Source organism: Trichomycterus rosablanca, chromosome 21 (assembly GCF_030014385.1).
Source record: "Trichomycterus rosablanca isolate fTriRos1 chromosome 21, fTriRos1.hap1, whole genome shotgun sequence".
Lineage (NCBI taxonomy): Eukaryota > Metazoa > Chordata > Actinopteri > Siluriformes > Trichomycteridae > Trichomycterus > Trichomycterus rosablanca.
Window position 1 is genome coordinate 8,265,784 of NC_086008.1, and position 26,891 is coordinate 8,292,674.

The window sequence follows — 26,891 nt, forward strand, 5'->3', positions numbered from 1 at the left end:
ACCTTAAATGACCTGCAGGGGGAGAAGAAGTAAATCCAGGCTTTTTCCGTGAGCAGAGCAGGATAAACACAAACACAGCGCCACATGGAATTATCCAGTTTACAAGATTAAACCTGTCATCACATATTACTGTCAGTAAGTCTTTATTTCATTAAGATAAATGTAAAACGTTTCTAAAGCACATGTATGTAGTTTAGTCTGACTGGCAGTGTTTTGGTGACGGTTTTGGACTGGTGCGCAGTATGACAGGATTGTATGAAGTATTTCTGCTTGTTTAACTTGTTGTTTACACAGAAACACGAAATACTGATAATTCCTCCCAAATAAATTGCTATTGTTGTCAGGTTTCAACATGTAAGGACGTTGACTCAACAAATCACAAGTTATATCTGCTGCGTTTAAGTAATTCAGGAACGTCTTCAGAAGCTAAATTCATTTCTCTACGAGAGAAACTACAACTCTCCAAACAGGTCGAACTGGTCCCAGTTAAACTCATGTCCGACCAAAGCTCAGATGAAGATGTGGATCCTGAGTCGGATCAAACAGAGGAGCTCACTGGAACCCTCAGCAAGGTAAAGTTCTCACACACTACTTTCTTTTACTACAGTATCACACTCAGTCAGGGACAGAGCCACCAGGAAGATGGGCAAACCGTAGACAAGTGGTTAAGACACTGTACTGGTAATCAGAAGGTTGCTGCTGTTGGGCCCCTGAGCAAGGCCCTTAACCCTTAATTGCTCCAACTGTGTATTGTAACTGTAATGTAAGTCGCTTTGGGTAAAGCTAAATAATTATCTGCTAAATGCTGAAAATGTAAATGTAACAAGTTTATTCAGTGTTTTCTTTTTCAAGTCTAAATCACAACAAGAAGGTCCTGGGTTCGATTCCTTGGGTTTTTTTCCTTGAGGAGCTTTAGTGTTCTCCCTGTGTCTGTGTGGGTTTCCTCTGGCACTCCGGTTTCCTCTCACAATTACAAAGACATGCAGTCAGGCCAGTTGCAGCTACTAAAATGGCCCTAAGTTTGAATGTGTGTTTGTCTGTCTTGTTATGGACTGTCAACCTGTCTGGGGTATTACCTGCCTTTTGCCCAATGTATCAGACCCAAAACAGGATATAACATTGGTGAAACGAATGAGTGAATGATATTTTTATTCCCCATGAGTGAATGCTACCCAAGCTCTCTCACCTTTATTAAAATATTATTAACATATTAACTGGCTGATTTTAATTGCCCCTATATGTTAATGAATTTGTAATTAAATGTGTGAGAGTGTGATGCCCTGCAATAGCTTGGCATTCTGTCCTGGGTGAATACCTGCCTTTCGCTACTAGATCTTGAATAAAGCTGGATTAAAATATGAAACCTGCTTTATTATAATTATAAATTATAAACAAAGCCCATTTACCCATAGCCAGTCAGGCCAGTCAGTGTATTTTGACCTGATTTGTAAGGATATGCTGTGAAATGTGGGGTGCTGTATGGTGGTACAAATAATGTGTTTTTTACTTGCAGTGGACCAACTATATCCATGGTTGGCAGAACCGCTGGGTTGTGCTGAAGAACAACACACTGAGCTACTATAAGTCAGAGTATGAACGCGAGTATGGGTGCAGAGGATCGCTGTGTCTCAGCAAAGCTATCATCATGGTAAAGTTCACTTCTTGCAGTCATGATTTCCACTGGTAAAAATCCCATATAAACTACAGCAGTAGTTTGGGGATAGGCCTGTTACAATGGGTAAATCCTGCCCCCTCAGCCGGTTATGTCTGTTGGTAGACGTCCGACCAGCCACTGCTAGCACTGCTGGGGATTCTAATTCTGGATACCACCCGAGTGCCCTATATATAATTTTTTATTAATTGATTTATCGTCAATAACCTGTCTACCTTGAGTATACCTTAATGTTTTTTAAACTGTTAAAAAATAAAACCTTTAAACACATAAGGAGGTTTGCTACTGACCACCGTATGTGTCCACTCTGTTTACTTGTTTGAATTTTATAAAACAGAGACAGGAAGAGTAAAGAAGGCTTGTAGGAGGGATGTAGGTACGTGTCCTCTGCAGTCTTGTTTGAACAAGCACAGCTTGCTGCTGTTCAGTAAATCCTCAGAATGGTTGAGCAGATACACAGCTCTTTTGTTGTATTGCCTCAAGTATGCGGAATGAGGAACAGACATGTGGAAGCTGTTGGGTGCAGCTTCCAATAGAGAAGTTGCACTTTTTGTTTTGTTAACTATTGCATCACGTTAGGTATTTTTAAATAGTCCTTTAATAATCCTGACACACTTTGTCAAAGTTTTATAACTGATGCAGGATCTAATACATTATTAAAATAAACTTTTCCTGTTTCCTGTCAAAGTGCGTTCTCCCACAGAGAATCCATTTGGTAGCAGTGGTGCAGATTTTGACACTACTTAGGTGGTTGAATTTGGCAGATTTCAGCAAAGCACATAATTTCTCTCTAAGGGACTGAAATTTTGTTTTTTAATCATTGTATTCTTTATTTATATATGCTAGTACTAATTTACTTCACAGTGACCACTGGTAGGAGCTCAGGTGGTGCAGTGGCCTATTACGCTAGCCCACCACCTATTGGCCGGACAGGCATCTACACAGACCTGATTGGCTAGGGTTTTTTTTTGGGTGGTGGGGGGTATCCTGTCAATGGCATTCTTGCCTTGCACTTGGGTGTGCTCAGCCAGTGTGCTTAACCTGTGGATCTAGACCTGCCGCAACCCTGACGAGGATTTAGCGGCTCATAGACATGAAGTGAAAAGATGACCAGTAGTTTGGTTATGTGTATTTAATGCTGCTTGCTTATACATGATGATAAATGAGCATTTATTGTGCTACACCAGGTTTTTAAATAAATAAATTAATTAAAAAATATAAATTTTTTATTGTAATTTTATTATTGCATTATTTTTCGAAGATTAACTTTTTATTTTTAGTTTATTTGAGTAATAGTAATTTATTTTGTATTGTAGCCTAATGTAGCCTAATCTTTTTCTTTATCATTGCCCACAGCCACATGAGTTTGACGAGTGTCGCTTTGACATCAGCATTAATGACAGCATTTGGTACCTGAGGGCTGAACGTTCTGAACTCCGGCAAAAGTGGATTGATACCATTGACCTCCACAGGGTAATAATGTCAAGACCAAACACACTGCTACTACATTCTAAATCATCTTATTTAGCTTCTGATCTGTGCTGTTTTATAGAATATATTCTAGTTCTAGGCTAGCAGATCCTGATTCTGTATGGGTACTTGTGGACAAATAAGCATTTTCAGGCTATAGAATTTTTATTACCAATATAAAAAAATTGTTCTTCCTTTTTTTAAGTCTGTTTCTTAGCCACAAAATATTTTGATTCCAAATCGGCTGTAATCATGCGAGTTTAAGCAGGCTAGAACATTTGCTAAGGTTTATGTTAGACCTGAGGAAATGTATTTTATGAGTAAGTCTTTTATTCATTATTAATGTGGTGCTGTGCCCCCTGACCAACTCAGCAAACAAACTTCTGTATTACAATTCGAATATAATACAATATTTTTGATAATGCACTTAATCAGTCATCATTATTTGAACCACTTTTTGGGTGGCACGGTGGCTCGGAGGGTAGCACTGTAGCCTCACAGCAAGAAGGCCCTGGGTTTGACTCCCAGGTGGAGTGATCTGGGTCCTTTCTGTGTGGATATGCATGTTCTCCCCGTGTCTGCATGGGTTTTTTTCCAGGAGCTCTGTTTTTTTTCCCACAGTACAAAAACATCTAAGTGAGGTGAATTGGAGGTACAAAATTGTCCATGACTGTGTTTGACGTTAAAAATCATTTGTAACCCGCTCAGGTGGCGCAGCGGTAAAAAGAAACGCGCTGCAACCAGGGCTGGATTCTGAGAAGCGTCGTATCGAATCCAGCCTTGCTTTACCGGTTCGAAGCTGAGTGGCTATATGAGCAACGATTGGCCGGTTGCTCATGTGGGGGGTGGGACAAAGAACCGGATGTGGGTCTCTCTCTGTCAGAATGCGATTGCGTTCTCTGCCGGCTGATTGGAGGCGCTTACACAGAGATGGGAGGGGGTGCCCTTAGGGTGTGTCTCTCCGCATGCAACGCTAGGTGGCGCCAAACTCGTCAATGTGTGGGTGGCAAAGATGCATCTGGCTGCTGCTCGTGTTTCGGAGGGGATACGGGTTAGCTTCAATCACCTCCGTCAGGGCAGGGTTCGGCATAGACAGAGAGGAAGCACGATGCTAATTGAACAATTGGATGCGCTAAAAGGGGAGAAAAAGGGGTAAAAAAATAAATAAATAAATAAAATAAAATCATTTGTAACCAGTGTAAAACATGGCAAGCAAAATGTGTGAAACATGGCGTTAAAATCCTAATAAATAAATCAACTACTTTTTTACTGTAATTGAACTGAACCTGATGAAGAATCAACCTGAATCAGATTGGGTTTTTTTTACCTGCCTAGCTGTCCAATTAAACCAAATATACCATCTGTTTTAAACCAAACAGACTGGATGCTGTCTTATCATCACATTTCAACTGTGTATCTCTGAGGCTTTCACATGACTTATATTTTAATATCTTTATAGAAAACATATCATTGTAGCTTTCATAAATACAAGATGAATCTCCAGTAGGATGTATCAGATAATTTTCTCCTAATGCTGTATTTCAGTGATACTACCATGCAGTTTACATGCTCTTCCTTAACATACTTTTTAGATGAGTTACTAGGCCAGAATTGGTTTGCAGAATTCCTATCAATTTCTGAGAAACTGTGCATGCTATTGTTATCACGTCACATTCTGTATGACATTTCCAGTAGATTACTTAGTGGTATTTGCATAAAATAGTACTACATTTAGAATTTAAATGCTTTTCTTTACGTTATATAAGTATGACGTTAAATAAGGTGTGGGTTAGAAACTGTTTTGATTGTGCTAAGCTAGGTTTCATTATGAGTTTGAATTTTTTTGACATAGTTCTTGTACTTGTTTCTGTGTGAGTGGTGAGGGGAGATACTTCCAGGCAGCGCACTTTGCTTGTAATGCCAAATCATTCTATTACTACTAATACTGCTATTACTGCTGCTCGTAATTAAAAGCTTTATGAGAATCATCACATGAAATTTCATTGCACTTAAGTATAATGACTATTGATATTACTTAAATACCATCACAGCATGCTCTATAAAAAACGACACGTACTGGTTATGTGATGGACTGGATCTCTCGCATCTTCTGAAGCTTACTTGCTCTTTTGCTCTCTCTCTCCTCCACTTCCCCTCCCTCCCCTTTTCTTACTCTCTTATTCAATTCCATTTTATCCTACTTATTTTCCCTCTTACCTCCCTCTTATTTTGCTCTTAGACTTTTGCTCTCTTTCCTTCTTGATTTTTTTATTATTATTCTTTTGCTCTTTCTTGTTTACCTGCCAATAATTAATTTAACCTATTTATTGTTTTAATGTTTTGAAGAATAATACATGTAAAAGTTGTGATGGTTTAATTAAACCATAGAAACCTCAAAAGCATTTCCTCTTCTTTCTCTCTCTCTCTCTCTTTGTCTCTTCACACACATCTCTTTGCACTGGCCTACTGCAGAGATGGATAGTGCTAAGCGACTGAAGACAGAGGTCTGTGCCTGCTGTGTTTCTCTCTCTCGCTTGCTCTCTATCCTTAACACACACCCCTCCCCGACTCTGTTTTCATGCTTCACTGACCCACCCATAAAGCCCACGCTCTACAGAAGATCAGCCACTTTTATTTTGCTGATTGCTTTACTGCTGCACATTTTACAACAGTTAAGGGGGCGCGGGCATCATTTCGTACCTCGGTTTTGCTTTTCTCAACCACGTGCCAGTGAGGATTTCTCATAGTATTAGGGAATACTGGAAGTGTTTGGGCGGAGTAGCAGACTGGCAGGCAATGCTCAGATCGACCAGTCAGGACTGTAGCAGCTCCATGTTCTGCTTTGGCTGCTGGAATGGACGAATGGTGGGCTGATTATATTTCTGCATGTATGCTGATGACATTCATTACATTTCAATCCACTATTATTTTTAACTGTGACACATCACAGTGAAGTCTAAAGTCTGTTATGTTTCTGTTTCTTGTGTTGTGTATACGGTTCAAATTAAAGCATTAAACAGTTGCATGAAATTGGCAAAATTTAAATTTATTATTATTAATATTATTTTGCTTGACATTTAGATCATAATTATTACAATTATTTAACCACTTTAGCAGTGTAATATTTCATGATATTTTCAGTCTTTCACATTGTAAATTGTTCAGGTAATGTAATCAAATACAATATTAACAGATAAGATATTTGTTGATAAAAAGAATATAACTACCAATATTTTTTTTTCTTCGGCTAAAAACAGTAGGCACAAAGCTGAAATGCATCCTGCACAGGGTGTCAGACTACAAAAATAATATGTGCCATTTTTAACAGTTTAACAGATATTCCACCTTTTAACCTTTGTTGAGAGCTATGAGTATTTAGTTATTTTAGAAATTGTTCACTTACTTTTTCTTGCAAAACACTTAATAAATGTTATGAAAATGAAATGTTATTGAGCTGCCCAGGGAATGGTTTGACATTTACCTACAGAATTTTAAAGCTGTTTTAAGTCAGGGTGAGAACCATTTTAAAAGCTTAAGCTTGTATTTCTTGAAGAAATATGCATTTATTGCATTTATTAAAGTGCTAACATTGTAATCAATGGCTCTTGACAATTTTTTATACCTGCCTAAGGAGTGCAAAATTCAGTCCTAAAAAGCCATCAAGACTAACAAATGTTATTATTAAAGTAATAACTTTTTTATATTACTCATTTTATATTATATTATTTTATATCATATTATTCCAAAGTACATATGCATTAACATTTGCAAATGCAATGCTATTTTTAATTGTTGCAGGGGTGCACAAACCTTTCCAGACAACTATGTGATTGATTGTATTTTCTTGTATATTAAAACTCCACAAAGGCACATTTGCTGGAACTGCATTTCCATTTTGTGAGATTTCCATGTTAAAATGAGCTTTTAAACCATCATATTTCATACACTGAAATGGTTGAAAAGCCTTTGAAGACCCTGTTTGGTTCGGGTCCTTTAGAAGTGGATTATAACACCAACATTCCTTTTAATTGGTCAGCGCTTTTAATTTAGGATTTTGAGGTTAAACATGACACGTGTTCATTTGTTAGTCCACATTGCCAGTCATATTATTTTAGTGTCTTGTAGCTGTTGTGTGTGTTGTTCACAGTAAGGCACAATTTAAAACATTCTAGCCATAATTTGGGGTGTCTTTTTTCTTGGCTGTCTACATCTTCTTCTGTCTACATAAGATGATGACCTAAAAAAGGTGTATGGTTTGTATCAGCATGTTAGGAACTTGCTTAAATGTGAAAGTTTTTTTATCTTCTCTATATTTGTGATAAGCTGGCTAGCCAGTGGAAGCAGTTTCAACCTTGGATTCTTTACATTTACATTTTTTTATTTCATCATTTGTTATGATTTAAGTTGAGTTTGATGATCATATTTTTATACTCACTGTGGTTTCTGTTTCTGTTTATGATTTAAGTCACCCCAAATCATCTGATAGTGTGTGTATGTGTGTTTGCAGGCTGAGTCAGGCTACGGTTCAGAGAGCAGTCTGAGACATCATGGCTCTTTGCTTTCTCTTACTTCTGCAACCAGCGGCCTCTCGACCACCTCCGCATCTTCCTTTAAGGTAAAGTTACTTCTCTTTTTATCTGCAGTATTCTGTCATATTTCTAGCTAGACTTCTAGACTTCTTGAAATATGTGGCTAACTAAGGGATGTATTATACTGCTGTTTGCTACTATACAAATCTGAAAATAGGAAAATAACAATAAAAAGAAAAATAAGTGATAAGTAAGTTGTAATGAAATACTAACAATGTAATACAAATTATTTTAAATGTTAAAAAATCAACATAGAAAAACTTTTACTACTGGTCTCAGACCTTTGCCCCCCTCTGTATGCAGTGAAATAATAGGTCCAATGTCTATTTGCCAGCCCCAAAAAAACAAGCAAGGCCACTCAATTAAAATAAAAGGATTTTGCTTTAGATTATGCTTGCCCAAATCTTTAAAGCATCGGTGGCATAACTGAGACACAAACCCAGTTCATAACAGTGCCACCAGTCTGGCATAGCATTTTAGAGATATGGCAGAGGGACCTTGTTGCTGCAGCAACAGAGACTAAGGCGATCAAGGCGAGATATATCTATACTATGTTTATACCGTTTACTGTCAAAAACATGACAGAAAATGTAAGGATTGGCTGAGTATATCATCCGGCAAAAAAATGTTTACAATTTAAATTACAATTTAAATCTGTGTAAGATTAACGTCATTGATGAATGTGCAGAAAGGCCACAGTCTGCGGGAGAAGCTGGCTGAGATGGAGACGTTCAGGGACATTCTGTGCAGACAAGTGGAAACACTACAAAAGTATTTTGACAACTGTGCAAATGGCGATTATAAAGACGAGTTCCACAGAGACAAAGGTGAGGTGTTAAAATGATGGATTTTAGTGATTAACCAGTAATCATGACAAATAAATTATTGTTTTATTACTGCTGTTGATCAAAATGATTTATTTCTTTAATCACAACAGTTAAAAGTTTATATATGAGTAAAAACAGAGATTATTAGACAATCATACTGCTCCACTAATTAACACATCTTAATACTTTATCTCTTATATAAATAAATACAGCCAGAGTTGATGCCAGTGTTCATGACTCAACAGTACACAATATATTAGGTTTAACAGGTAGCAGTTAAAATGTTAGAGCAGCCTAGTCAAAGTTGTGACTCGAACCCATGTTTGTGATTACTATAATAATGTTTAGTAGTAATCACGTGGTGCAACCAGTTATTTAGTTAAAGGGCCATTACTTTTTTAATATGGGGATGCCCATTAGAGTAAAATGCAATCGAAGTTAAAATTCTATTTTATTTATTTTTTTATTGACAAAGCTTTTTAATTAATAAAATATAAAATTCAGCTTTTTTCTAGACTGGGAGGAAAATAAATTAAAAATGCATACATAGAATAAAAAATGTTACATCAACAAATCAAACCTTTTAAAGTTCATGCCTGTGATATGTAAAAATTAGCTATACTGGTCCTCCTTGCAGGCAGAATCCATTATTTATATAAATTCTTTAATTGTTTAACTAGTTTTAATTTTCCACAAAGACCTTTAATCAAATTCCAAACAAATGTCACCTGCACAGTAATAAATAAACAACCCCTCATTTAGTATGATTGTGGTTTTATAGGAAATGTGGAGGAACTTCTTGTATTGAGAAGCAACTGTTATCAGACACTTCAGCTTAAACCTACATATTTAAATTAAATTGCATTTTACTGTGTAAAGGTTAGTTAGTTTCGGTGGAAGTTGTCATTTACTGGTACAGCTTTCATTTATTACTACAAAGTTTTTGTGCTTTTATATCAGTAGTTGAGGAGGACGAGGATGATTTCCTCACTTCTCGACCGGATGGAGACTACCTTCTTAACAACAGCAGCAGCAAAGAGAAGTGTATGTATGATTACATAATGTATCCCTTACACTTTTTGATATTGGTATATATTTGACTAGATAGCATACCACATAAAATATAACAATAATTTAATAATAATAATAATCTAGGGCAGATTGAATTTCTGTATTTTTCATATATACATATACACATGTACAGTACAATTAAATTTTTTCCCCATATCCCAGCTTCTGGAAGCAGGAGTCAGGGACTGTATGCTGCCCCTCGAGCTGAGAGAGTTAAGGGCCTTGCTTAAGGGCTGAGCAGTGACTCCGTGGTCAATCTGGGATGTTACAATAATTTATTGTTGATAATTTCACATAGCCTGGCATGGTAACTTCTATTTTATCTATAATTGCTACCATGTAAGAAACAAAACATGGGAAATAAGAAATAATGGGTGGTGTGGTCCGTGAACTACCTGAGGTGGTTAATTTCAATAAAATCACACCCCAAAAGTGTTTTAATTGACTGCAACATGCCAATATTTATATGCTAATTTATGAAATAATGTGGAAGATCTGCTATAAAAACTAGATTGAACTTGAACATTTTTATTATAGCAGGAGTGAAGTCCTAACAATTGTTAAAACTTGATTGAGGTTTATTATAAGACTCTTCTTGAAGTGTCATACCATTCACTGTGTTTTTTCTATTTCTCTTTCAGTATTTTCTATGGACTCTTCTACAGGACCCATTGGAATTGACTTCAAAGGTGAAGCCATCACATTTAAAGCCACCACAGCAGGCATCCTATCCACACTTTCCCACTGCATTGACATCATGGTAAAACGAGAGGAGACCTGGCAGAGGCGACTGGAGAAAGTACGTCGTATTCAGCTATCTGTATGTGCTAACATGCTCTCTACATTTCACTGCAGTTAGAGTACTAATTAATTTGGGTTATGTTTTTCTGCATTTATGCATATCAATTGATAGTGAAGGGGTGAAACATGATCATTTTTAACCTTAGCATGAAATGCAAAATCTTCAGACTTATGATTTCTTTGTATTCAAATTTTGTTCTAGTAAATTAAGCCTAGTGCACAGGACACAGCTTGAAAAAACTCTGTATCACTGTACAGTGGATAGAGCTGCAACTAACAATAATTTTACTAAGCAATTATTGTAATTAATTATATGTTATTATTATACTTTATAAGATTGATCATTTTCATATTCTAACCCTAGAATATATTTAATGATCTAAACATTAAGAATTATTTACAACATTCTCTTTTAAAGAAAACCATTTAAATCTAAATTTTTTATAAATTAATTATATTTGGGGCACTTGGCTGACAGAAGGGGTCTAACGTGCTAGCACACCAATGCTAAGTGTTCGAACTTGTGAGTTTAACTCTCAGCAGAACAAACACAGTTAGGCCAGACAGGGTCTCGTCTCATGCTGCTGTGATATGCCATCTCCCGGGTGCCTGTGCAAGTAGAAGTAAAGTCACATGGAGCATAGTGTGGCACTTTGTGTGGTAAAACAACACTGGCAGGTGATGAGAAGTGGTTGGGATTGGAGATGTGTCAGAGGGGGACGTGGTGGTCTGGCTCTCATTGATTAAAATACAAAGCTTTATGAACTATAGAGTTGGCTCCATCATCTCTTAAATGATAAGGTTCTGCCATCTTGTGAAGGATACATAGAAGTGCAGGGAAGTCTGGGAAATGTTATAGTAATATATCGTAGCGCTGGTAATAAAACTGAGGTGGTTGTACCACAAACCATCATTTTTTGTTAAACATTTATTTAGTGAGTAAATAACTGATCACACAAGTATTTTAATGTGTGACTATTCCTCCTTAATTCAGAAGTATTTACTTAATGTGCCTGAACACAGTTGCCCAGAAATGTTGACCGTTATGACCAATTTGCTCATAACTACGTGTAGATAAGCTGTGCTGAAAGTAAATCCCATGACAGTACCCATGTGCTCCTGCATTCTTGGAAACTGGTGCTAATTTATCCATGCATGCCTCTTCACAGACCTCTGCTACACATCACTCATGTCTAATTGCAAACTTTTGGACTCACCCAACCAGTTCTTGCCTGTCTGGCTAGGAGTTATTGCTAGGCAGGAAGTACTTGAATTCCGTTCCATTTATGAAAGGTAAAGGGGCGTGGGCTTCCATACATGTACCGGCTCAGTGTGAAGAGAAACGTGCAGCCAGAAGAAAAGCTCTAACCAGTAGGTTATGGTCTGTGAAGTTAAGATGTCAGGCAGTTTATCCACGCTGAAACCCTGGCTGGTCTGGCAGGCTGAACAGAACTGGATTCCTCTGAGTACGCGAAGTGACTTTTATTCAGTAGGTAACCTGTTATTAAACTTTGGGCTGGATCTAAAGTATATATGTTGAAACATGGTGTTGCTTTCACTTGTTTATCTCTGTCATTTAAATGAATTATGTAGGGCAGAGCACTACCTCATTCAAACCTTTACTTCCACTTCTAAAGTGGGACCTGTTGGATTGTAAAATTTGGTCATTTCTTGGGGTTCTCATACTGTTTTGGGTGGATTGGAAGTATTTTATGGAGTCTGAGCTGGCTTTTGACAGATTCTTGCTTGTTCATTAGTACTGTGTTGTCATTTGAACATGCTGCTCATGTTTGTCATGTTTGTTTGTCAGAGTACAAATAAATGTAAGACTTAACTGCCTTCAGCTGGTCAAACTGTGGACTTAAAAACACTCGGCTCTCAGCTAAACTACTTCAACCTGTGATAAAGCAACAAACAAACTAAATGCAAACCGCAAAGTCTACAAAATCAGTGCAAAATACAATTAAAACACATTTGTTTAAGAAATATGTTAAAAAATAAAAGAGAGAGAAAGCTAGTGAATTTTAATTTTCATTTTATGTGATGTTTGGGAATTTCTCTGTGAAACAGGGGTTTAATATAAAGGGGTCCAATGCCCCACCCAATCCTGGATGAAAAACAGAACTTTCAACAATGGAAATTAACCTGCTTTATTTACTCTGGCTTATTGTCTTACCTGAAGCCTAAAACATGTAGAACAAAACTCTTGTCTAGGTGCTGAGATCAAGTAATTAGTTTGTACCAGCCAGAGATTAATGCTCAACGTCTAAAGTCATGTTGCACAAAGTAAAAGTAAGACATTTATTTTGTATTTAAAGGAAATGGAGAGGAGAAGAAGGGTGGAAGAATCGTATAAGTCGGCCTTAACGGAGCTAAAGAAGAAGTCCCATTATGGAGGACCAGACTATGAAGTAAGTCAGACTGATTTTGAAATACAGTCGAGACTGTTTGTGCATATCGTAATATTCTTACATCATGTTTCAGGAGGGACCGAACAGTCTCATCAATGAGGAGGAATTTTTTGATGCTGTGGAGGCAGCTCTTGATAAGCAGGACAAGCTCGAGGAGCAGGTAAGCCAGTTTAGCACAGAACTAAAGCGTCTTTGTGTAAAGGTAGTATCTCAGAGCTATGATTTATTGTCTTTGTTTTCCTATAATCCTAAGTCATTTTTGTTATGAATATGATTAATCTGATTAATCGGCACACTTTCAAGAGGTTTAGGTTAGCTTGTGACTTCTGTAGCTTATGTCAGTGAATCCTTTTGGGCTCTTGAATTATTTTGTCATTTAACACATTTAGTTTGCTCCAAAAAAATAACATTTATCTCATTACACTAACACAATTTAGATCAGAAAGAAAGTCCTCGAAACAAGATTAATATAATTTTTTTTTAAAGATTTTAATAACATATATAAAAAAATTTACAAAAATGACTTTAAATCCCTGGTTGGGACCAGATCAGAGCTTCAGTGCTGATTACTCTGGCAGTGGTGTGCCTAAACTCAGTAGCGTAATGTGCATTAAGTAGGCCTACTTGCATTAGAGCTGTCCATTGTGTAGGTCTATTTTAACCTGTGCTTAGCGGAACAGCAATGTTTTACCTGTTAGCTAGCAAATGGTTTTGAATGGATTTTACACATAGCAGAGTAGTAAATATGGCAAACCAAGTTAGCAGTGCTAGTTAATTGTTGCAAAAACCATCTGTCCTGTCCTTACTTTTTTTTTTTTATTGCTGCTTTGCTGTATGACCATAATGCACAATGCCTGGTGTTGTGGTGTATAGCACATTGCTAATGAACTCTTGAGCAGCAGTTTGGACGAATAAAAGGGAATCCGGGCACTCAGGTGGAGCAGCCGGATATTCTGCTAGCACACCAGTGCTGAGATTCTGAACACCCCAGCTCGAATCTCGGCTCTGCTACCATTCGGCTGGGCGCCATCTAGCGCGCACAATTGTCAGTCTACTGGGTGGGAAAAGGCCGGACTAAGTTGGTGGGGTCTTCAAACGCTGTACAAGGACCCTGGTTAGCAGATCGAGGCGCCTGTGCAGAAGTGGATGAGCCTCTTGTGCAAATCCATGGAAGCATGGGCGAAAAGCAGAGAAGCATGCGTCGGAAGGGGTGTGGTGCAGGCGAATATACCCTCCTCGAATGCAGTCGGGATTCCCAGCAGCAGAAGACTAACTGACTATACTTAATCGTGAGAAAAAGCGAGAAAATGCATAAGTACATTTTAAAAAAGGAGAATCCATGCTCCAAAATCTAGTGTTAAGCTTTTCAGAAGAATAGAAAGGTTTATATTAGCAAAAAGGAGACTGTATTGATTCTATAATTAGATATCTTAGAGTAGTGCAGTGTGTATTCAAGTGGTTTAGAAAGTCTAGGACAGAGGGATGTCAATCAGGTGTGCTTATAAGTATATTGGGCCAATCCTTGACAGTTCTGCTGGTGTTTGACCTTGTTTTGCTCTACTTGACTTTTACAAGAATGTTTCTTTTCTCACAGTCTCAGTCTGAGAAGTGCCGGAGCCCTAGACTAATCACGCTCAACTCTACTATTAATGCTCACAGATTCTCTGCCAAGGTACTTAACTCAAGCCTTAAACACACCCACACACACACCTATTCTGTTCTTTGATCACAAAAGCACACTAGCTTTCTTTTCTGTGTAACCATGCTTACATAACCACATATCACCTCAGCCTTTTGTCACACCTAAATTCAGCATGTAGTGTTTTCTCTTTGGGACTGAGGAATTAAAAATCCTGATAGAGATATTGTAATGTCTTTGTCTGATCTATTTTTAGGCCCCTACAAAATCCACTGGACCTGGTTTTTCAAAAATCACAGATTTCACGGATTTTTAAAGACCTTAACACCTTAAGACCTTTAAATTGCTTAACACAAACCTTGAAGTTTGAATTTCACAGCAAATTGCATATTACACGGGAAAGGGCTTATTTCACGGTTTGAGACGCGATTTTCACGCCCGTGAATTAGGTAGGGCCTTATCTATTTTCTTTCGATTTTCCCCCCAATTTTCTACCAAAATGAGTCGTATCCAATTGCCCAATTGTGTCTCACCTCTGCTGATTCAGCCCTGACAGAGGAGAGCAGTGACTGACACACGTCCTCTCCAACACGTGCAGTTCAAGTTCATATGGGTATCAGTTTTGCATACGGAGAGTCAAGCGCTGATCTCCATTATCCCTCGACTCATTGTGCAGGCGCCATAGATTGGCCAGCAGAGGTTTTCCCTCCAGCAATCCCACCCTGCAGACAAGCCAATCAATATCCATATAGACACTGTCTTTACATTCTTTTCTTTTATCTTTTTCTGATTAAATCTGTGGTGGTGGCATCTCTGTCTTTTCTCTATGGGTCTAATGTGTTTTTGCACTCTATCTATTTTCTTTTTTCTATCTTTCTGGGTTCAGCCTCACAGCCATACTTCTTCCTTTTCCTCTCTCGACTTGGTCAGCGCCTCTGATGATGTGCACAGACTCAGTGCTCAGGTATAGTGATCTTTAAGTATTCTGCCATGGGATGATTTTTTTATTACCTCCTACCAGCACACAGCACTTATTTTATACAAATCTCATTTCCAGTAATGCTGGGACATTTTGTGAAGTGCAATAAAAACAGGAATCTGTGATTTATTTATTTATTTTAAACCATATTTCACAGTGTGTTGCAGGCAATGAAAAAGTGTTTATATTTGCTAGATACATTTTCTGGTTTTACCCTTTTTTATCATCAGGACTGCAGGCAGGCCAGTCTAGCCTAGAGAGCTCTGCAGCGTTGCTCCTTAGAATTGATGTGTAGCTTTTTCTTTACATAACAGGGTTCCAGGTTCCATTTCTTCATTACATATATGATTTTTCAGCTGTAACATTAGTCTTCTGAGAAGGCTTCTCACAAGATTTTGAAGTATGTCTGTGGGAATTTGTGACTTTTCAGTCAGAAGAGCATTTATATGGCTGGGCACTGATGTTGGGCAAAAAACCTTTAATTGAAGTTTTAGTTCATTCCAACCTGTTCAGTGGGACTGAGATCAGGGCTCTGTGCAGATTACTGGAGTTTTTTTTAAACCAAGCTGTCTTCATTTCTTTATACACCTTGTTTTGCACACATGGGCCCAATCATGCTGGAATAGAAAAGGGCTTTAAAGTTGGAAGCATATCATTTTCTTAATATAATTGATTCATTATACCTTTTAGCAGTTGTTGTGGTTAAAACACATGAAATAAAAATTAGAAGTGGTGTCCCAAGGGGTGTGCTTCATTCATTTTTAAAGTAGATGTTGACATAGTAATTTACTGTTAAGGGCACAGAGAAAAACCATAAAGAGTACAGTTTAAAGTTACATCTGTATCTAGTGGTAATCACAAATGTAATACACAAAAGCATCCACATGAAGCAACAGAGCATTAACCTGGTATTAGTACTAGGTCTTATCCAATCAGTTTACTTGACATTTTGCCTCTAGTGCTTTTCACATAACACCTACCCTGCTGGATTACACAGGGTGGACGTGTATGTGTTTTGTAATGCTGCATTCCTTCAGTTTCTACTCCTGTCATAGCTTCATTTGGGCTTTGACAGGACTTTTCAGTCTTCTTTTTGTTATCCTTAACGCATGGTGTGGTGTTATCTAAATCTGAACCTGGCTTGTGCGCTTGTTTGATTTTGTGTAGGTGGACGAAATGGTCAACAGCCACATGACCCACTCTTTACAGGATGTAGGAGGAGATGCTAACTGGCAGCTTGTCACTGAGGATGGTGAGCTGAAGGTGAGTCAGTGTTTGCACTGAGGTGGGTGGATTATGGGTATAAATGATGCTTCAGTGGTCATTTTAAATACTGTTTTCACTGCAGATAAAATACAGAGACGACTCATGACGTAAATCTTGCTCATCACATAAAACTTTAACAGATGAATAGTAGGCTGTAGGCTTGTTATGTGGTGTTCTTGTATGAGCTGATAGTTTTTGTGCTATCAGTATTTTTGGAATACAGATTGGATGCATTTCCAAAAAGCTTGTTTGTTTACTTTCTGTCTGAATGCTGTGCCTTCTGTGGTGATATTGAACCTTAATAATTAGTAATAATTGGACTTTGTAGCAAGACAATGATCCCACACACACCGAGTCAGCCAACACTTGGTTAAGGAATTAGTCCTGGAATATTCTTCTCAAGTGTCCAGACTTAAATCTGTTAGAAAATCTTTGGTGAGATTTAAAGAATGCAGTTGAAAAATAGTGTACATGCACATTTACCAAAAAATATATATGTTTTTTCATTTGCACTCAGAATAATGATGATTTATGCTCTCAAAATTGCTTGTATCAAGCAATCACCATTTAAACTGAGGGGGGTTAAATAGTTCCAACTGTGACTGTATTTTGTCTTTATTCATACGGTGGTGAATAACAATTCAATTGTTTTGTAATTGTATGTTATTTAGGTGTACAGGAGAGAGGTGGAGGAGAACGGTGTTGTACTGGACCCTCTCAAAGCCACACATACTGTTAAAGGGGTTACAGGTCACGAGATCTGTCATTACTTTTGGGACATAGCCTATCGAAATGACTGGGAGAGTGAGTAATGCATAAGTACTACACACTGCTGTTTTATAAAATTATTATGATAAACCAAAAAAAATGATCTTTTCTGTATCTTTTATAGCAACTGTTGAAAACTTCAATGTGGTGGAGACACTGTCAGACACGGCATTGATTATTTATCAGACTCACAAGGTACAGTACAGTTAATTCCACAATTCAGTCTTACATACCAGGCATTGTGTCATTGTGTCTTAACCTGGGTGTTTGTTATAATGTGCATTCTGTAAAAATGTCTTGCACTTGATTGCATTGTAGAGGGTGTGGCCTGCTTCACAACGGGACATTGTTTATCTGTCAGCCATCCGCAAAGTCCTCTCCACCAATGAGAATGAGCCTGATACATGGCTGGTTTGCAACTTCTCTGTAGATCATGACAGAAATCCAGTAAGAAAACGTTTTTTAATTGTTGTTGTAGTTAAGAGCTTGGAAGGAGTGTTAATGTAATTTTGGATAAATATGAAGTTGATTGTATACTGAATGTAATAAATGTCTATAGACTGTCTCCTCAAAAAGAGATTTGTGAGGTCAGGCACTTGTGAGGTTGAGGAGGCCTGGCTTGCAATATTTGTGTCAATTCATTCCAAAGATGTTAGGGGGACAGAAAAGGGCCTTCCCAAAAAAAGTTAAAAGCATATTATTTATTTCATTAAAATTAATTTTGATCACTGGTAATATCTACTAATAATTTAGCTGTTGCAACTGTCTTTAGGTATTAAAAATTGATTAAGGCACCTCACTAACTAGACAACTTTACGTGTCTATGAAAGAACAAGGGGAGTCCTTATTGTTTTGCTCTCATTGCAAATGCATTCAAAAAGAGATCCTAGTAAGTAAATATTTTAATAATAAGACAATTTATTATCAAGGCTGATTAAAATAACTGGTTTTGTCCCTGAATGTGTGTAAAACTGGTCTGTAAAAACATATTTTTTCCAACCTAAACACACACTTAAAACAAACCATTTATTAAAATAAAGCACAAAGAACAGATTTTTAATGTTTTACCTTATCAGCTTTATTGATTTTTATTAACAAAGTGCAGTTCCTAATTCTTTCATGCCCATAACACATTCCAAAAAATGACAGGTGCTTCACACTCCCTCCTAAAACCCTCTCAGTGTTTAATGCATGTCTTTCTTGTCACGTTTTCTTTCAGCCCTCAAGCAGGTGTATCCGTGCCAAAATTAACGTTGCCATGATCTGTCAGACACTAGTCAGTCCACCAGAGGGAGACAAAGAGATCAGCAGAGATAATATCATCTGTAAAATAACTTATGTAGCTAATGGTGAGGATATTGCTCGTTATAAAGCTTATGAAAATATCAATCATTCATTAATTACTACTGCTGTATTCACAAACATTTTACTGATGTCTTAGTGAATCCAGGCGGATGGGCGCCAGCGTCAGTCCTGCGTGCAGTGGCCAAACGGGAGTATCCTAAATTCTTAAAGCGCTTTACGTCGTATGTTCAAGATAAGACCAGCGATAAGGAAATTCTTTTTTGAAAAAGGTAATATTAATATTCTTTCTGTAAAAAATCTTATCTGTTGACATTGTATTGCACCATACCAGCTATAACTGGTTACTGATGTTTTACTGTACTAGCAAAACGTTTTAAGCATGTCTAAAAGCAGATGTTGCCACGTCTGTTTTCTACAGTTTTTTGTGAATGTGACCACGGTTACAGTTATAAATTCTTATTTCAGAGGCTTTTGGTATATATATATATTTATAGTTTATTTGATGAAACACATCTGTAGAATGGTTTGGGAAATCTTTATTGTGCTTCTACAAAACAGCAGCTTTTGATTGGACATGTCTTGCTTACAAAATGTATTGTTGCAGTATTTTTTTAAACACTATACATCAATTAAACTTAGCATAATGTGGATTATATGTACTGATTATTTTAAACTGTGTCTATGAAAGTAATAAAATAGGTCACCTCTTACATCTGTGATTGTTAATGGGCCCTCACTGTAGTTTCCCTGTAGGTACAGGTTTTCATTGTAAATATATGGGTATGGTTGGTCTTTCTCTAATCAGTTTGTTCTGTTATTTACGCAGTACAGGCAAAAATGTGAAAATTTTATTTTTTACTGTTTTATTGTAATGATTTTATTGTAATTTTTATTGTAATAAAACAAAATTGTTTGTTTCTTTAGGTTGTCTTCATCTTGGTTTCCACCAGCTCATGAAGAAGATGCCTTATCCATCCTCACAGCTCTTAAATTACTATAGTAAGGTGACGTGCTCAAGAAACCGGTATTAACCAGAAGTTTTTAGATGTAATACCATGTTCTGATTAGTTATATAAATAGTGTCATACAGAGAGATTAACGCACAGGTAATAAATAAACTTGCCTTAATGACTCTGTGGCTACAGTCACTGCAGTCCGTGTCCATGTTATGTTGATGGACATGTACTCTCTGGTTTGGATTTTATAACAGTTAAAGTGTTTACTAATGGTTTTGTAAATATCTTTATTCTTTTTATTTGCACATAATTGAACTAATGTCTGAAAACAAAAACACTATAAACTTGAATTTATTTAATGAATAGCCTTCTGAGTTATAGCTTAGGTGTTTTACATGGCCTTGAGTTTACCTTTTAAGGTAAATAGTTTAAATCTGCAGAGAAGTGTTGTGATATTGTATAGATCTGGTTTAACTTTTAAATCACATTGCCAAAAGTATTGGGTACCTCCAAACAATAATCATATGTAATCTGAAAACAATGAAGAAACCGGTTAGCCATGAGATAGAAGCTGCTTAAACACAAGTCAAATGACCTTTACATCATGTGTACACATTTAGCACAGCACCAATTTGGCAGTGTTGGGACTCGAACCTTTTGATCAGTCTAGTATCTAGCCTACTGAGCCTTTGGCAATGTATGGCATGCTTAACTGTGACTCATATTTCAGAAATTCACAGCAGACTGTTTTTAGATTACATCTGACCTACTAAAAGTTTTCTAACCTTGGCAAATAGATAACATGTGCAGTCAGTCTAGCCCGATTTATGTGGGCAGAAAGAAGACACTAACCATAATCACTACAGAGGAATGAAACTTTTGTCTTTAGCTGAATCTGGTTGAAAACACTTGATTCTTATTACTATAGTATGGAATGTTTTCCTCCTTTGCGCCAAATGTGACCCTGATCGAAATGAAGTTACAAAAGATTAATAAATAAATTAAATTAACTATATTATTAAATTAATGAATTATATTGGCTGTGATATTTTGAATAATTTGGCAGTAGAATCCTGTGGAAAGTCTCAGATATTGTAAAGTATCAGGAATCAGCCACCACTCCACACCACTGATACTGAAATAAGACTTGGACTGGTATATCAGAAGTTTGTGTTCACTAAACCTTACTATATTGTTTAATATTGTTTAACTGCACTGAAGTGTGTTAAAAAATTGCACTAAGTACATAAGAATTGCTTTATCAGTTTACATTGTTCCTAAATGTGGTGTGTATGACTACCTGTAATAAAGACTATATTAATTATACCTGTACCTTGTAACCCTAAGCTTTTCAGATGCAGTTTTGTAAATACAGTAGTTATTTTTTACTTTTTGTTCTTTATTGTATATATCACCCTAAAAATAAACTTTTTCAACAGCTATTTAATTTCATTTTAATGAACCCTCCCCTCTCGCCCATAGCCAATTATGTCTGTGTAGATGCTTGTAGATGGTGGGCAAGCGTAATAGATCACTGGGCCACCTGAAGGCCTGTGTTATTTACAGTATATTAACATTATTTTTTAGAAATAATCAATTTGCTTGGAACATTTTACATGTTTGTATTTATATTAATATTTTGTTTTTTATTTGTAAATTTGTTTAGTTCCAGGGGCATTTAACAGCAATAGTTTGGGTCCTATTCTGTCCTTGCTAACAGTGCTGTGTATGTGCTTGTGCCTGCAGCAGGTAAAGAACAGGTTTCTCAAAATTATTCCAAAGCCAGATTTTCAATGTTATGAACATTTTATTAATAGAAGCAGTGTAAAACACTTTATTCTAGTTAGGGTCCAGATGGGTCCAGTGCCACAGGTAGAAACACAGTCTAACAAGGGCTGAATAGTAAAAAGTCATCGTTTTTTAAAGCCTAAACAAAAAAAATTTAGCATTGTGAAATGCTGCTTCTCTTTCATGACTGACTCCAAAGTAAATTCTTATGGTAACTATGGGTAGGTGGATCGAATCAAATACTGATAGAATCGATACCAACGTTGGTATTGGAATCGTATCGATACTTCAGTTTTACTTTTCTCCTCCGCTATATTCAGCTCGTTTCTCTGGTTTAATAAGAAAGTAGAGATCACGTGTGTACAGTCAGCAGCAGCTCCTCTCACATCCTACATGCTCACCTCGCCCCGCCCCTCCTGCTCTGCTGTGTCGTGGTACCGTCACGTGACTGTGCGGCACTGAGAGACCGAACACATGTAGCAGTGAGTGAAAGAGAATGACGGATAATTTCTGACGAAAGATTGTAGGTTTTTGAATATTTTACTTTGCACATACAGAAATTGGGGCAATTTTACAGAAAGGATAGTGTAAATTATATGTACGTAAAGTACAAACTCACCTTGCGCACTTTACGCAAATTCACGAACTTTGCGTAAACGTAGGTCAGGTTCGTGAATCGGAGCATGCGCAGTGGTGCTCTCATTTCGCGTGTTTGTGTTTTGATGAATAAGTGCTCTTTTCTTTTGACTTTGTGCTTTTAAATGTTAACAGATTTGTATCTATTTTTTATTTCAAATTAACAAGGACACATATATTCGGTCTCTATTAAAAATGTACATATTTATTCACCCGGAAACCACAACTACGTGGTGTGAGTTAGCAGCAGATGGTAACGTTGTGAGAAAAGTAAAGCACCAGAAACAAGAAATGACCGCTTTAAACAACTGAATTTATCTACAACCATACTGAGAGCAACTGCTTACAAAAATTTATGTATTACAATATTAATACAATAGAGTTATAATTACATAGTGCTTATAGAAACAAATCACTGCAATTAGCTTAGCAGCTAACACTAGTGACTAAGCTAACAAGTACCGGTGTTGTAGATCTTGGGTATTAACCCATAGCTGTAATGTCATTCGTATAGTTGGTTTACTGCACACACAGCACAAATCTTTTTTTTGTATATCTTTAATAATAATAGTAATAATGGTGTATGAGTTATTTGGGTTTTAGTCAGTATCTCAGCTGTGAACTAGTCGGCTAGGCTAGGGACTGACACATTCATACGGCTGTTCTAACCTTAATAGCAGGGATGGGCGGATCGATCCAAATTTTGATAGTATCAATATTTCAGTTTTACTTTTTCTCCGGTACATTCAGCACGTTTCTCTGGTTTTATAAGAAAGTAGAGATCATGTTTGTACAGACGCCGCTCCTCTCACATCTTACATGATATCCCCATCTATCTTGTTCTGCTGTGTTTTGTTGTGGTACCGTCACGTGACTGAGAGACCGAACACGTGTAGCTGAGAGAGAGAGAGAGAGAGAGAGAATGAATACAAGCTGAGAGAGAGAGAATACAGGCTGAGAGATATCATTTTGCCAATGAAGTATGATGAAGGGGGGGAAAAAAAAAAAGAAAAGTGCATAACTAATAATTGTATATAACATATATATAATGATTAATCATTTCAAGATTTCTCTCATTTCCAGATTTAAATGACGTACATTTTAGTTCAAACAGAATGGCATCATTTCGCATTTCACTTTGGAACATTCAAGGTTTAAACTCTTCTCTGTTTAGTTTAAAAGGCAAAAACCATGAATTTGTTAATCAGATTAGAGATATTGACATTTTAATATTACAAGAGACATGGTGTAAAGGAGAAGAGCCCACTGGTTGCCCCCCACACTACAGAGAATTGGTGGTCCCTTCTACCAAGTTAAAAGGAGTGACTCAGGGTAGGAACTCAGGGGGAATCCTCATATGGTTTAAATCAGAACTATCACATTTTATTGAAGTAGTAAAAAAAGGAGAAAACTATTTGTGGATAAAAATCAACAAACAGACCATTTCAACACCTCAGGACTTATTTATTTGTGCAGTATATATTCCCCCAACAGAATCCCCTTATTTCAAGGAAGAAACCTTCCCAAATTTAGAAAAAGAAACTAGTCATTTTCAAACACAAGGCCATGTAATGATCTTCGGGGACCTAAACGCTAGAACAGGAGACCAACCAGACTTCATCAGCACACAGGGTGATCATTTCATAACAGGAGATGATGTTCATTTTCCCACTTACTCCCCCAGGGAAAACTGTGATAACTCAATAAATGCACATGGAAGAAATCTACTGCAGCTCTGTCGAAGCCTGGGTCTGTCCATTGTGAACGGACGGACGCGAGGGGACTCCTTTGGTAAGTTTACATGCAGCTCAGCTCTTGGCAACAGTACAGTAGACTACATCATAACAGACTTGGACCTGACCTTCCTGAGAGCCTTCACAGTCAAGCCACTAACTCCCCTCTCTGACCACAGCCAAATTACAGTATACCTGAACAAACCAACTGTAAATACTAATTGGCAAAAACCCAGTAAACTATACACATTTAAACAACTCCCCAGGTGGGCTCAGGACAGCGCTGAAAAATATCTTCACGCAATTAGTAGCCAGCAAATTCAGACACTTCTCGACTTTTTTCTGTCAGACACCTATCCCCAAAATACAGAAGGAGTTGACATGGCTGTGGAAAATTTAAACAGTATTTTTGACCATGCCACTCAAATATCAAAGTTGACAATTAGTAAAAGTAAACCCAAGACCACCCAAGAAAACAAATGGTTTGATCAGGACTGCAAAAACAAGAGAAAAGAGCTAAGAAATATATCCAATCAGAAACACAGGGAACCACATAATCAGGAACTGTGCACAAAATACTGTGAGGCACTTAAAGAATATAAACACATACTTAAAATTAAAAAATACAAATATATACAAAGTCAAATAAATGACTTGGAGAAATCCATTAACTCCAATTCATTCTGGAACCACTGGAAATCACTAAAAAGAACACAGAAGGACGATTTAACAATTATTAATGGAGATTCATGGAAAACCCATTTTGAAAAATTATACAGTAATCCATCAATGAATGTGAAACAATTAAATATATCTGAAAAACTACAAACATTTGAAACAATAATTAAGAATTACCAAAACCCCCTGGACTTCCCAATTACAGAAGAAGATTTAGAGGACAAACTAAAAAAACTGCAATCCAGGAAAGCCTGTGGCGCAGATGGTATTTTAAATGAAATGTTACAAAACACAAGCTATAAATTCAAATTGGCTATTCTAAAACTATTCAATTTTATTTTAAATGTTGGTCACTTCCCAAGAGTCTGGAATGAAGGACTCATAACTCCTATTTTTAAATCTGGCGACAAATTTGATCCAAACAATTACAGAGGAATCTGTGTGAGCAGTAACCTGGGAAAGGTGTTCTGCAGCATCCTGAACACCAGAGTTACGCAATTTCTAACAGATCATCATGTTCTAAACAAAACTCAGATTGGCTTTTTACAAAATCACAGAACATCAGACCACATTTTCACTCTCCACACACTCATTAATAAATATGTAAACCAAAATAAGAGCAAAATCTTTACCTGCTTTGTGGATTTTCATAAAGCTTTTGATTCAATTTGGCATAATGGATTATTTTATAAACTTATTGAGAATGGTGTGGGGGGTAAAATGTATGACGTCATAAAGTCAATGTATTCACAGAGCAAATGTGCAGTAAAAATCGGAATGCTTAGAACTGATTTCTTTCACCAGTCACGAGGAGTAAGACAAGGCTGTAGCCTGAGCCCCACTCTGTTTAATTTACAGTGCCTTGCAAAAGTATTCAGCCCCCTTGAACTTTTCAACCTTTTGCCACATTTCAGGCTTCAAACATAACGATATGAAATTGTAATTTTTTGTGAAGAATCAACAACAAGTGGGACACAATCGTGAAGTGGAACGAAATTTATTGGATATTTTAAACTTTTTCTAGAAATAAAAAACTGAAAAGTGGGGCGTGCAATATTATTCAGCCCCCTTGCGTTAATACTTTGTAGCGCCACCTTTTGCTGCGATTACAGCTGCAAGTCGCTTGGGGTATGTCTCTATCAGTTTTGCACATCGAGAGACAGAAATTTTTGCCCATTCTTCCTTGCAAAACAGCTCGAGCTCAGTGAGGTTGGATGGAGAGCGTTTGTGAACAGCAGTTTTCAGCTCTTTCCACAGATTCTCGATGGGATTCAGGTCTGGACTTTGACTTGGCCATTCTAACACCTGGATACGTTTATTTGTGAACCATTCCATTGTAGATTTTGCTTTATGTTTTGGATCATTGTCTTGTTGGAAGATAAATCTCCGTCCCAGTCTCAGGTCTTTTGCAGACTGCAACAGGTTTTCTTCCAGAATGGTCCTGTATTTGGCTCCATCCATCTTCCCATCAATTTTAACCATCTTCCCTGTCCCTGCTGAAGAAAAGCAGGCCCAAACCATGATGCTGCCACCACCATGTTTGACAGTGGGGATGGTGTGTTCAGGGTGATGAGCTGTGTTGCTTTTACGCCAAGCATAACGTTTTGCATTGTGGCCAAAAAGTTCGATTTTGGTTTCATCTGACCAGAGCACCTTCTTCCACATGTTTGGTGTGTCTCCCAGGTGACTTTTTATAGATATCTTTGAGAAATGGCTTTCTTCTTGCCACTCTTCCATAAAGGCCAGATTTGTGCAGTGTACGACTGATTGTGTCCTATGGACAGAGTCTCCCACCTCAGCTGTAGATCTCTGCAGTTCATTCAGAGTGATCATGGGCCTCTTGGCTGCATCTCTGATCAGTCTTCTCCTTGTTTGAGCTGAAAGTTTAGAGGGACGGCCGGGTCTTGGTAGATTTGTAGTGGTCTGATACTCCTTCCATTTCAATATGATCGCTTGCACAGTGCTCCTTGAGATGTTTAAAGCTTGGGAAATCTTTTTGTATCCAAATCCGGCTTTAAACTTCTCCACAACAGTATCTCGGACCTGCCTGGTGTGTTCCTTGGTCTTCATGATGCTCTCTGCGCTTTAAACAGAACTCTGAGACTGTCACAGAGCAGGTGCATTTATACGGAGACTTGATTACACACAGGTGGATTCTATTTATCACCATCAGTCATTTAGGTCAACATTGGAACATTCAGAGATCCTCACTGAACTTCTGGAGTGAGTTTGCTGCACTGAAAGTAAAGGGGCTGAATAATATTGCACGCCCCACTTTTTAGTTTTTTATTTCTAAAAAAAG

At 37.3% G+C, this 26,891-nt stretch overlaps 1 protein-coding gene across 5 annotated transcripts; it reads left to right on the top strand.

The window, feature by feature from the left end:
- The first annotated feature begins 54 nt into the window (after positions 1-54).
- On the top strand, positions 55-21,196 carry cert1a (ceramide transporter 1a). Of its 5 annotated transcripts, none has more exons than XM_063017983.1 (19): positions 55-135; positions 345-572; positions 1,514-1,648; positions 3,029-3,145; positions 7,650-7,757; positions 8,420-8,558; positions 9,519-9,602; positions 10,271-10,428; positions 12,749-12,841; positions 12,915-13,001; positions 14,436-14,513; positions 15,367-15,444; positions 16,627-16,722; positions 17,397-17,529; positions 17,618-17,688; positions 17,812-17,940; positions 18,713-18,842; positions 18,935-19,067; positions 19,723-21,196. In XM_063017983.1, exons 2-18 carry the CDS (start codon positions 495-497, stop codon positions 19,060-19,062), a joined length of 1,842 nt encoding a protein of 613 aa, XP_062874053.1. In that variant the 5' UTR covers positions 55-135; positions 345-494; the 3' UTR covers positions 19,063-19,067; positions 19,723-21,196. The 5 variants fall into 5 exon arrangements, with proteins under 5 accessions (XP_062874053.1, XP_062874055.1, XP_062874056.1 ...); XM_063017985.1 differs by having other exon boundaries at positions 9,522-9,602; XM_063017984.1 differs by having other exon boundaries at positions 77-131.
- Positions 21,197-26,891: the final 5,695 nt, after the last annotated feature.

What these genes read in the sequence shown, in the direction of transcription:
- cert1a (XM_063017983.1), top strand. Translation starts at nt 495, where the DNA reads ATGTCCGACCAAAGCTCAGATGAAGATGTGGATCCTGAGTCGGATCAA. An exon ending in CGAGTTCCACAGAGACAAAG is followed by an intron (nt 8,559 to 9,518) that starts GTGAGGTGTTAA and finishes CTTTTATATCAG; the next exon opens with TAGTTGAGGAGGACGAGGAT. An exon ending in GGCAGAGGCGACTGGAGAAA is followed by an intron (nt 10,429 to 12,748) that starts GTACGTCGTATT and finishes TTGTATTTAAAG; the next exon opens with GAAATGGAGAGGAGAAGAAG.